General features: G+C 42.3%; 1 protein-coding gene across 1 annotated transcript; it reads right to left on the minus strand.

The window, feature by feature from the left end:
* Positions 1 to 257: 257 nt before the first annotated feature.
* ZP2 (zona pellucida glycoprotein 2) lies at positions 258 to 12459 on the minus strand. Its single transcript, XM_053894581.1, has 18 exons — positions 12398 to 12459; positions 12216 to 12304; positions 11189 to 11272; positions 10708 to 10802; positions 8748 to 8900; positions 7904 to 7945; positions 7586 to 7750; positions 6737 to 6833; positions 6454 to 6635; positions 5505 to 5631; positions 4651 to 4838; positions 4476 to 4567; positions 4249 to 4373; positions 3694 to 3883; positions 2201 to 2336; positions 2030 to 2126; positions 1347 to 1430; positions 258 to 429 (listed from the first exon to the last, which is right to left on the minus strand). Exons 1-18 carry the CDS (start codon positions 12457 to 12459, stop codon positions 284 to 286), a joined length of 2154 nt encoding a protein of 717 aa, XP_053750556.1. The 3' UTR covers positions 258 to 283.
* Positions 12460 to 12844: the final 385 nt, after the last annotated feature.

A 12844-nucleotide genomic window follows, 5' to 3' on the forward strand; every position in this document is an offset into this window, starting at 1 on the left:
GATTTCTAGTCTTTTAGTCTTGCATAGATGAATGGAGGGGTTTAAGACTTGTCTCTGTAGTCAAGAGCCACTGTTTAATTCTCTGGCTCTACCAGTTTTGGTTAAGGACGTCAAAGCTGCGTTGACAGTAAGCACTGAAGTCACCCATTTCCTTATTCACATCCACACAGACTAAAGCCCATTGGGATTGTGGAAAGGTCCTACAGTTACCATTAAAGCATGACTGTAAGGTTAATGAGGTAAAAACCAAGTAGCTTACTTCAACCATTTTATTTGAAAATCCTTAGTGATTTAACATCATGGTTCTGTTCTTGCGCAGGTAGGTGATGAAGCCTAGCGTTGCCACAAGGCCTGCTAAGGCAGCCACAGCTACCACAGTCTTAAAAGCAACATATCCAGCAGCCCCATACCCTTTTGAGTCCACCACATCTGGGAAGAAAGCAGACATTCAGGTCTTAAGATCATTTCAAATCTAAAGGCTTAAGTTCAAGCCTTAGGCTCTCCAGAGAAGTTAAATTATGCCTCTAATGTCTCCTTTGGGAAGCTTGCAATAGAGTATTTAGTCTTACTCTTTGAGCTAACCTCCTCCTCTCTCTGGTCCCACTGCTGCTCCTACTTCCTACTAACTTTAATTAAACTAAAATCAGGTGGGCTGACACCTGGAAACAATCTTACTGTTCCAGTCTAACCAACATTCTGGCATTCATAGAGATGATTCTCATAGAGATGTAGAAAGATGCACACTTTCTTACACTGTCTTAAGTCCCTAACAAAACTTGAAATTTCCAATTGTAAGCCTAAAATTAAGACCATTTGCGATGAGGATATGGGACGTGACCAGGAACACCGTCTAGTACAGACTCAAATTTGGCAGTAGTAAGGCACATTCATTCTGATCTCATAGTTTCACTTCTAGAAAGATATCCTGAATTTGTTTAATTGGCAAAGATTTAAGAGTATTCTACTGTGACATTATTGACAGAGCTCGAAGTAACCTACAGGTCCTTGATTGAGGACTGTGGCTAAACTACAGCTGTATGCATGCAGTACTATGTAGCTGTTAGCTGTGAGGTGCTCTCTGTACAGATTTAAGTGTTTAAAGTAAGTGTAAAATCATAGAAAGCAGGTAGAAAATATGATTCCACTTGTGTTAAAGAGAGATTTTTTTTTAAGGGGGATTTTTGGAAGAGTACACAAGAGACTTAATCAAGTATAGCTAGGAAGAGATACTCCTATTCTTTCACTGCTTAGAATTACTATAATCATGTATTACTCATGTATGGTTAAATTCAACATAAAAGGTATGAACTTGAGTTCAGGAAGTACCCTAAGCTTTAGCTCCATACCTCTGAGTGAAGAGCTATCTGACAGCAGGAGGATGGGTCCTGGAAGACTCACTATCATTTTCTCTTCTTCAGTGGTGCCTGTGGCTGGAGGGAGAAATTGGAATTTGTGTCTGTCTGACCTCTGGAATAGCCAGTAGTAGAGAGGGGTGTTGATGGACTTTTTTGAGCACATCTCCATCGAGTCCCCTGCTCTATGTGGGTTTTCCCCACCTTTGCAGGAGAGGACATACACCTTAGGGTAAGAATAGGATGAAATCTCTAAGAATATTCAAAGATTAAGTTCCGAGTCAACCTGGACTCCAGCATAGTAACTTTTGGGAGTCATGTTTGCAAAACATCAGGCTCCAGTCCATGTATAAAACCAAATTTGCCCATAGTCTTATCAAGAACTGGTCATCTCAGTCTTATTCTATTGGTAGGGCAGACTGGGCTAAGAAGGTTTCTTGGAACTGAATGAAGAGTCTCAATCAACGCCCCTCCTTTTTTTCTTTTAACTTTTTTTTTTTTTTCATGTCAACTCTTCACCACACTTGGGGCTCATACTCACATTCCTGAGATCAAGAATTCCATGCTCTAGCAACTGAGCCATCCAAGCACCCCAAAGCCCTTATTCTTAGTTTCTAGTTCTATAAAGACCAGTCTTGCTTTGACAACTCATGGCAACAAGGACTTCAAGTTATTACCTCTCCTGTGTCTGAATGACACAGGGCAAGTCACGGAACACAGAGGGGAGTCAGCAGACAGTCGACTGCAGATTAAGACACTGCAGTGGAAGTAGACCTGGGGATAGAAGAAGAGTTAAGTGGAACTGATGCACTCACTTTTGACCTGTCCCAGGTGACTTAATCACTTACCAGACTAGAAAGCACTTGGGCCTCTGATACAAAGGCAAAGGTCTTCACATCAAACCTCCGATAGTGAGTAGGATAGGTCACAGAGGAGCCAACTGGATGGAAGGTGGTTCTGTGGTTGTCCAGGTTGTATTCACAGCTAGGAGGCACACATCAGCAAAGATTATCAGCTTCATTTTCCCTGAAGTTTAACTCCGCATCTGCCCATATTCAGCTATGTGTATTCAAACACCTTCAGAATTGTTCTACCTTCTTCCTGTACATTTTATTTACTTCTGACATCGCATCTCCACCAATATTAAGTCATGAGTTGTATATGCTAGTTGTTTTTCAAACGTGCATTAATAAAATTTAAGTACCTATTTGTTTGCCAGCTAAACTTATCAAGAACCTCCAGTTTTATATGTGTGTTTTCATTGGACATTGGCTTAATCCTTCCACACATATCTGAGTACCTATTTTATCCCAGGCAGTTAGTATAGATCAGGGACAAGGAAAGTAGAGAATTGGGGTGCCAGAGTGGCTCACTTGGTTGAGCAACCAACTTTGGCTCAGGTCATGATCTCATAGTCCAGGAGTTTGAGCCCCTCATCAGGCTCTGTGCGGGCAGCTCAGAGCCTGGGGCCTGCTTTGGATTCTGTGTCTCTCTCTGCCCATCCCCCCTCACTTCTCTCTCTCCTCTCTCAAAAATAAATAAAACACTAAAAAAATAGTAGAGAACTACTATTTTACCTCTGATGATACAAGAGGTTGGTAGCTGTAGAGAAAATCTTATGTTAGGTGGGCTACATGTAGTCCTGGACCAAGAGTGTACCTGGAGTTTAAGAGCTTAGGAGCAGATTATAAGGGCTTCAAGGAAGATAATCTATGGTTTCTATACAGATGAAGACCCTTGAGGGCAGAGCTGGGAGGACAGCCACCAATTCACATGTGTCTAGTCACAGCTTCAGAGCATTATGGATTGAGTCAGATAGGCATTTAAATCCCACTATTTACTACATCTTATTTTGGCTAATCATTTAAGCAGCCAGCTTGGGTTTTATCACGAAGTGGGGTGGCTAGTGTCTTCATAGCGTGAGGAGATTCAACTAATGCATGTTGAGTACATAGCACCTTGCTTGGAACATGGGTGAATAGGAACTGGCAATCTCTTCTTTCTAGATCAAGAGTATTAGAGCCTGGCATCCTTGGAGGGGAACCCATTCTTTTAGATTCAAGGTTAAGAGCAAAATATATCATCCTATTGGACCAATGACTGGTTACTAATGAGTACCAAAATGAGCACTTTTGTGACCTAGTGCTCTTCTGGAACCCTAGAGGGTTTTATCTTCTCACTGGCCTTTTTTTTCTAAACTTTTTAAAAGTAATCTCTACACCCAACACGGGGCTCACACACAATCCTGAGATCAAAAGTCACATGCTGTACTGAGCCAGCCAGGAGTCTCTTCACTGGTGTTTTGATTAGCTGAGCTACCTTATCTATAGAGAATACCTACCCATCCATGATAATATTCCACTGGGGGACGGAGGCTGGGTCCACTGTGGGTGTTGCCCAGCAGTCATCTAAGACCAACTTGATGTTGGGGTCAGACCTATTTAGGACTCTCACTTCCAGATAAATTGGTTGGCGGAGGTATCTCACCACAGGGTACTCCTTCTCCCCATAAGGTTGGAGGTAGGATTTATCTGAAATGGAATTGAGACCTCTTCAGTATTCAAGTGGTTGATGGTTTCAATAGGAGCTAAAGCATCACTAATATTCCATTAGTCTGGCATCATCACAAAGTTCAGGTTAAGGAAGATTTACCTCAAAGGATTTCAGCAGGTTTTTTAAAAAATTTTTTTCAGTGTTTTTTTTTTTGAGAAAGAGAGGAGGTGAGCAAGGGAGGAGTAGATAGAGGGAGACAGGATCCAAAGCAGGTTCTGCACTGTAAGCAAAGCAGGGCTGGAACTCGGTAACTATAAGATCATGACCTGAGCCAAAGTTGAACACTTAACCAACTGAGCCACCTAAGTGCCCCAAGCAGATTTTTTAGGTTGTAACATCTCACCTGGGTAGGTTTGCAGGATTAAGGCAAGTGGACCTGGCCTCACTGAGGCCTCTGGAGGAGGAAGACTTTGGACTCTGGTATTTATTAACAGGTCACCTTTGCTGTAATGGCACTTCACTGTCATTCTGTAAGACATTAGGGGAGGGGCAAGGTGGTACAGAAGAATTTTAGGTTAGGATCCTGCTTGAATTTCATCTGGAGCTTAACAAGTAGCCATTTAATCATACCTGAATTCACTATCTCTAGAAATTGTGCTTGGAGGAAGATCCGCCCAGACAGCATGTATTTCATTTTCATAGATGACTTTGCCTTCCTTGAACTTAAAGTGGGATAAAGGTTAGAAGCTACTAACAAGTGACCTCGAAGTCAAGCCCTCGCATTCCATAGTCTGCCAGCACTAACCGTATGTCTTGTCCCGCATCCATTCAGGGGTATGTGAAACAGTATCAGCCCTTGAGATGCAGCCTGGAAGGTAGGTTGGCAGGATGAGTCTCCCACCCTTAGGGTTTCTAAGTTGAGAGCTGGTTTTGTCTGGTGACTGTAGACCTTTATGTCCATAAACCCATCCTGAGTACACACGTCACCTGTAACTAGATGGTGGTTAGAGTTTAAAGTAGTTTGTCTGCCAGGTGAATGGTATTTACCAACATTGAAGAGTGGATGAGGAGATCTAGGAGAAACACTTGAGGGGCTGAAGTTATTCATGGATCAGATTGTGGCTTAACGTGTAATGCCTTGTATCATCATGTCCCTTATTTCAAGACTCACAAATCCTGAGTGGTTTGGGGAGGGCAAGGATGGAGGGTAGTGGATGCAGGAGCTAGTTTTCTTATTGGCTGGACTGGATACAGGTTAGTAAATAAGAGTAGCACAGGGGCAGAGGCAATACTGAAGAAATACTTACTCCCTGTTTTTGAGCCACCTATCAGCATTTGGGGGAAGTCTTTTCAACTTTTGTAGCCCTTATAGTTACAGGTTTGAATCAATCTTACTTAGATGGTGGGCTCAGGCTCCTAGACCACAATACATCCAGGCTACTTAAACATGGATCCCTTATACATACAGGTACCTATCACTGTCTTTTGGAGAGCTTATCTACTTAGGATGCTGTTTTAGTAGCTATACTGAGATTTCTGATCTGATCAGTTTCCTCAGTAGAAGCAATACAGAGCCCGAACTTCTATACCCATTCTGACCTACAGAAAGGTTAAGGGAGAAATACTGTAGAAAAGCATTTTTCTTGGAAATGTTTTTACCTATAGAAACTGGTGACTCACAGACACACTCAGGATAAAGCACCGTGGATATAGTCTCTTGTGTAAAGGCAAAGGTCAGCTTGAGTGAAGCTAAGTAGAACTGATAGGGTAGGCATTTTTCAGATAACTGCAAGGAGAGAAGAGTATCAATTAGCAGCCAGAGCCTTGGGGGCCCAGAACAGTCCCAGTGAAGCAGGAAGGAAGTACACTGAATACCTGTAGGGCACACTCTAGAATTAATCTGGATTCCCTTCAAACCACAACAAGCAAGATCCTATCACTTCTCCAGATCAGGATGCTTTCCTAGGCAGGAAATTTATTGCTTTAAACTCATGCCCTGAAATACCCAGCTCTGCATGCTCTTTGTACTTTTCACTGAAGCCTGAATTTACAGATCAAATTCCAAAGAGTGGAGTGCTCTGCCAAGCTAGGTCTGATTAATCAAGCATTCTACAAATGTTGTCAGATGTTATTGCGAAACACACTACCCCAACCTAAGATGACTCTCTGGTGTCCCTGGCAATTCCATCAGTCAAGACTGGCCTCCAAGTTAACAGTTCAGGACACTTTTGTTTGGATCAAACTGTCCTGCTTTTAGTAGGGCATAGGAGGGTCATCATTAACAACTTACAATCAGTTCGATGAGCTGAGTTAAACTCACACACACACACACACACACACACACACACACACACACACACACAATGAAACACACAAAAAACCCCACACAGGAATACTTCCATTGCAGCGGTTTAGGAGGCTGTATGTTTCAGAGTAAATTTCAGTTACTGGAGAATTCGCTTAGGCCAAGTGATCAAATGAGGCCTTCGAGTTTGCATCCATTCTACTGACAGTTTATGGACAAGTCATGAGCTGTATCAGGGTTATTTAACGACTGTGCTTCAAGTCTGGCTTCCTTTAAGCCTAACTGTTCATGATAGGAACGTACTTCCATTTTGAGAAGAGTTTTGCTGAAGTGCAATGTCAAGCCACTTGATTCTTCTTTATCAATCCCATTGTTGTGCAGCTGGCTTACAGCAAAGTTCCTATTTTCAAAGCTCACAGATTTTAACTTCCCAGGAAACTCCGGTATGGTCAGAGTCACATGTGTGGCGTTACAGGTCACAGCATCTAGAACGAATGGCCAACACAATGCCCATGATCAGCTTTAAGCCCCTAGAACAGTGTCTCCCACAACTGGAGTTGCCCCTTCCTGTATGTCATGGCCTTACCTGACATACAAAGCACTCTTGTTGTTAAGATGATCTTCTGCCCAAGAGATTCATGTATCAACTTCAGAGGCACCATGTAGAGGTGACTGTTACCTTGCTGAGGGTGGGGTGGGGAGAGAACGTTTTTCCAACATTGGTTTACTTGAATTTCTAACAAATGCTCTAGGAGTCATCAGGGCAAATATATACTCAAGTATTGGGCACTATTTTGGCCCAAATAGAATTTAAGCCTTTTGTCCAATGACTGTTGATCAGATGTTCTAGTTTTTAAATCTTATGTCTCCTAACCTCTGGCCAGTCAGTATTGTCTACTGGTAGGACCTATACGTCACTCCTAGGCAGATGTGAACAAAAGCTGGTTTTATCTTAACAGCATTCAGAGGAAATGTTTGTAAAACTCAGCAATCTGTTTATATTCTCTGTGTAACAGGACTGTTCTTGTTAAAATGGCTGACATTTAAGCGCTTATCTGCTAGGACCTGTTTAAAGTACTTTCACACATTAACTCATTTAACTTCATGTCTTCATTGTTGGCCCTCAAAGCACCAATTTCTACAATCAATCATTGTCCTATGATGTGTAACAACAACATCTTAATTCCTCAAAGACCTTCATGGTACCCTAGATCACATTATAGAGTAGATCTAGATAGATCTATGGGAAGAACACATCTGTTTTGTTCACCCTTTTATCTTTCATACTCAGTGCAGCGCCTAGCACATGGGAGACATTAAGATACCTGTTCTATCAATTGTATTCTCAGTTATTTTGAAGACATGGTTGAGACCATGCTTAGACTTTGAATATTGGTCTGTCCTTTGGTGGTGGTACAAGAAGATTCATACCTACCATGTAGTGAGTCACTCCAGTGGCATTGAATGACACCTGGAAGGTGATCTTGTGGTTATCAAACAGGATATCGTATCCTTGTCTCAAGACATCCTTAAGAGTCAGAGTTTTGGCTTTTGTACCATCACCAACCTCAATGCTCCATCCCATCAGATTCTTGGTATCCTAAAGATACAAGTTTGATTTAGAGGGCTGGTGCTCACCTTAACTCCAAGACTATTTGTCTACTTAATATTTTAGTCAAGATTGAAGTTAGGTCACTTCTACTCTAGAACTAAAGGTTACTTAGGTCTGTAATTTAACAGGTGACTTTCATACCGTATTTTCATCAGCCAGGCCAGGAATGACATTAAAGGTAAACTGGAAAGAAAAAGAAAAGAAACCATGATGTGAGGCTTTGATTTGGCAGAGAAAGTTTCTGAAATCATGCCACCTGTCAATATGTGTAGAACACCCAGAGCAACTGCTGTGTACTTCTACCAAGAGGTCTGGTTGTGGGGTAAGAAGAGGCACAAGTCCAGTCATGAAAACTAGCTGTGCCCTTAGACATCATTTCATCTCCAGGCTTCCGATGACCAAAAGCAATTGCAAGATCGCAACTCTCTTCCAGTTTTCAATTGGGACACTAAGTTCTTAGATGCTCATTTTTTCCCTTTGTCCACAGAAATCAAGCATTCAGTCAAGTCATGCCTTTTTATCATTGTTATAATCAAGGATGAATTTATTTTCCCATTGTTGATACTAGTTATGTCACACTATAAAATCCCAGAGTAGGAGATTGGGCTATTTTGCTTTTTTACTGTATCTTAGCATCTGGCACAGAACCTGGCACATCATGGGCATTCAGTTTGTCGTATGTTTTTTAATGTGATTGCAGCTACCAATGTAATCCTTTCTATTGCCAGGTATATGATGTGCTGAGCACTGTATATACCCTCTCAGTTAATTCTCAGGACCATCCTTTGAGTTAAGTACTATTGTCCCCTGCTTAAGACTTGGAAACTAAGACTCAATATGGTCAAGAAATGAATCCAAAGCCACATCATCAATTAGTGGTGAATACCAGATTGTAATCCTGATCCTGTTCCTAACACCAGCTCTGTGTAGACCACCACATTTCCCCTGCAGTAACCATGAGAAGCCATTAGTCTGCTTCACTCACAGACATGGAATCCTTTGTGCAGATAGTGGATCCTGCATGCTCATGGGTTTCTTCTGCTTGCATAACTGGACAGTTGATCTGATACATCAAACTGTTATGTTTTGAAGCAGCATTGTGGTCCTTGAGTCTGATGATCATCCGGTGCTGGCCAAGCTGTGTACAAAGGCATAGCAACAACAGTAAGTGCTGGTACCTTGGTGGGAAAGGTGATTCCAGAAGACCATTGGATCCAGCTGAATGGCCAGACTCTTGAGGTTACTAGTACCACAGGTTCTGGAAAGTAACCATTCCTATACAAAGATAGGATATTTGAAAGCACTAGCTATAGCCTAGTTAAGACTCCTGTCTTGGCAGAAAATAGTTTATTGAGCTTCAGGGATTAGAGTTCAGGTTTTGATTTGACATTTACCTTTGAATATCGTGGTTCCAGCTAATTTGGCACCTCTGCCCAAGTCAAACAAATATTGAGCACGTATTTATCAGCCATTGTTTGGGTGCTAGACAGGGCCATCTTTGGTATTTTCCCCTCGTTTAGGGAACTCAGTCTCAAGCAAAGGACAGCCACCTTTTTTCTATTAACTATTAATAAGTATTTTAGGATTTTAAAGCCACATACAGTTTCTAACATGTACTTTTTTAACGTTTTTTTTATTTTTGAGACAGAGAGAGACAGAGCATGAACAGGGGAGGAGCAGAGAGAGAGGGAGACACAGAATCGGAAGCAGGCTCCAGGCTCTGAGCCGTCAGCCCAGAGCCCGTCGCGGGGCTTGAACTCACGGACCGTGAGATCGTGACCTGAGCCGAAGTCGGACGCTTAACCGACTGAGCCACCCAGGCGCCCCTAACATGTACTTTTTAAGTCTTTAAAAACCATCCTTAGCTCAAGGACTATCACACACATGCATACATGCACATCATGGGCTCAATGTGGCCATCCACAGTTTGTAGTTGGCAGACCCTTGGTCTAAAGCAAACTCTAGCCTCTCTGCAAGTTGGCAAAGGCCATCTCCGAAAGGAAAAATTAATTACTGGAGATTTTCACTGCAGAGTTGGATCAAGTAGCCAGTTAAATATGCAGATTTCTAAAATGTACCTTAGACCTAAGTCATCAACTTAGATCAATGAACTAAGTGTATACAAAGTTCCCCAAGTGATTCTTGGCTGCTTGACAGGTTTCCTTTACTGCTCCCAATAACCTTGATTGGGCAGTACTGTTGCTTGGCAATCGAGAAAACCCTATTGCTCAGCTGCTGCTTGCCTTCCAACACCTGTTTTTATAGCATAGCAGTGCTCTTTGCCAGCACCAAAATAGCCTTCAGTTGCCCATGGAGGTTACTGATCAGAATATCTCATTTTAAACATTTGTTGTATCTTACTGCTGTGCCAAGTTCTTCATCTGTATCTTATTAATTTTTAGGTGCCCTGTAGAAAAGGTACCATAATCCCCCTTTTGCAATGAGCAAGCCAAGGCTTAGAAAGGTTAGCTTACTTGCTCAAGATCACAACTTGAGAGTGGCAAAGCCAGAACTCATACCAAGGCCCTAACTTCAGGGTTTTTCATTTTCAGCATTATTGACATTTCAGGACTGGTAATTCCATGTTAAAGGGAGCCACCCTGTGCAATGTAGGCTTTTTAGCACCAACTGTGGCTTGTACCTGCTAGATGCCAGTGGCAGACAGCCCCCTACACCAGTTGTGACAGCCAGCAAGGTCTTCAAAAGGTCTCCAAACATTGCACAATGTCCTCTTGGAAGACAAAACTAAACAACTCCCCCCAACCCCCCAAAACAGTAACAAAAACCAACCAACCAACCAACCAACCAACCACCACCACCACCACCACCACCCACCTTTGATTGAGAGTAACTGCTCTACTCTAAAGCCAAATCCTTAACTAGTAGGGTTACTATTAGTAACTACTAGGTTACTATTTCCCACCATCACTCCTCAAAACTCTTACCGTTCTTCTGGTACAGGTCTCATATGGGGCCTTTAAGGTGAGCTTTTCTGGATCCAAGATGTAAGTGCAGTTCAACAATTCAAAACTAAAGGGATCTATAGAAGCCAGAGCAAATTGCCAAGAAGTACATTACAGTAACAAAGTAAACCAAAGCTACATAGCCAAGAGTATCAATCCATTTCTAAGCTCCATCATTTTACTTTTTATTGTACCAGATGGGTGATAGGACCCAAGCTTTAAAAGATGCTGTGGTTTGCTACTAAAGATTTCTCAGGAAATTCTGAGATAAGACAGGTTTCTAAGGCAAGAGAAGGTCTTTCACTCTTACTGGAATCATGCAAATCAGGGACCCCTGTGGCATCATGGGAATTGGGTGTCAGTTACTCTAAAGTTTGCGTACTCTGCTCACCTGAAAAATAGGGCTAGCCTTGAACCAAGAGTTTTCTACTAAGACTAAGATAAGAATATACACGTTACCTACCCACCACAGATGTATGCCATTTTTTGGTGCCAAAATCACTTGGAAATTCCACTGCCATTCTAGTTTCATAGCAAGTGACAGTACCTGAAAAGGAAAGGAAAAGTTTGGGGCCTCCTTGAGCTGCAGGAGGCAGGATTCCTAAACTTGTGGAGCCACCTCTCCAACAGGCATCAGGGAAGAATACCACTTCCAAGAGGAAAACTTTGACCCCTACCTTCAGGGAGTTCACAGATTGGTGGCAAAAACATAACTAAAATGCAAGTTACCAACTGTAGGGAAGTTGTCAATTAAATGCCTGGGGCTTTCTGGAACTCTCCAAAGTTAAGCCCAGAATAGGCCCCAGAACAGGGACCAGGCTAGAACCTTGACAATGATGCTGACAGAGGTGGGGATGGTAGGTCTGTGAAAAGCTGGAGAACAAATGTTCTATCTAAAGACTTTTCAACTTGAAGTTTAAAAAATGCCCAACATGGGGTGCCTGGCTGGCTCCGTCAGAAGAGCATGCAAGACTCTTGATCTTAGGGTCCTCAGTTTGAGTCCCGTGTTAAGCATAGAGATTACTTAAACTTAAAAACTTCACCCTACATAAGCCCAAGAACACTTTTTAAAGGCTAAATTCTACCTATAATATGCTTTTTTACATCCTCTTGCCCACGTGAAAGTTTAAAAAACTCATAAGCAGAGCAGCTCCAATTTTGTCTGTCATGTTGATGCTTTCCTTAAGCATAAGCTTGTGTTTGAAAAGGACTACCCTTAAAGATGGGGATTTAGTGTTGTGTTCTGCTGTTTTGGGGGTACTGTAAAGCTTGAGGCAGTAAGGGAATAAAACCTAGTGTAGGTGTTTTGCAAGATCTTTTCTTTAGCTAGTATACCAAGTCATGGGTAAGTAATAGCAAAATCTACTGACTTGATCAAACTAAGAAACAGGGTGAGTGGAGATTGTGGCCCATGTTAATGTTCCCTGGCCATCTAGCTGCAACCTGTTTGAAAGATGCTAAGGGCATTTCCCCTCACCCAACAGACATACCTGGGAAGACAGGATTCACCAACTGCAAAACACCTATGGAATTCACTGAAGTCATGAGGATGAAGAGTAGAAAAAGTGACCTGTACGTGCTAGAAAGAGATTGGGGAGAGAGTTAAGGAGGAATGAGCTTCAGCAAACAAGGCCATTGTGTCTGTCCCTACTCTGCTGCCAGAATTACTCACCTCCAATCTGCATTAAACCAGCTTGAAGGACTCCCACTCTCTCCTTTCTGTCTGGAAGCCATGGCCAAATGTATCACCAAATCAACCAGATAGAGGGATGGGTTGTTCTGTGCTTTTTTTATAGCAGAACATAGAACATGACCCCACCCTCTCCCCATTGGAGACACCTGAGTTTTCTCCAGCTTTCTCACCTGAGAGGAGGGATTTGGGACAGGAAGGACTTTCTGGAAGGCCTGAAAGGAAGCATAATTCTGCCCTTCCTGACATTTGCCTTTGGGTTATTCTACCAGCTTCTCTGTGGGCCAGCCATGAAACCAGAGGTCACTAAAATTGGCTCCAGGTGAATGAATTGGTGTTTTTCTCCATAACACTGGGCAAAATTAGTATCTTTTGGGAAAAATACAACTCCAGTGTAGAGTGAAAGAGGGTGGTGGATTTTATTGAAGA

Source organism: Panthera pardus, unplaced genomic scaffold (genome assembly GCF_024362965.1).
Source record: "Panthera pardus isolate Hobbes unplaced genomic scaffold, ASM2436296v1 HiC_scaffold_5, whole genome shotgun sequence".
NCBI lineage: Eukaryota > Metazoa > Chordata > Mammalia > Carnivora > Felidae > Panthera > Panthera pardus.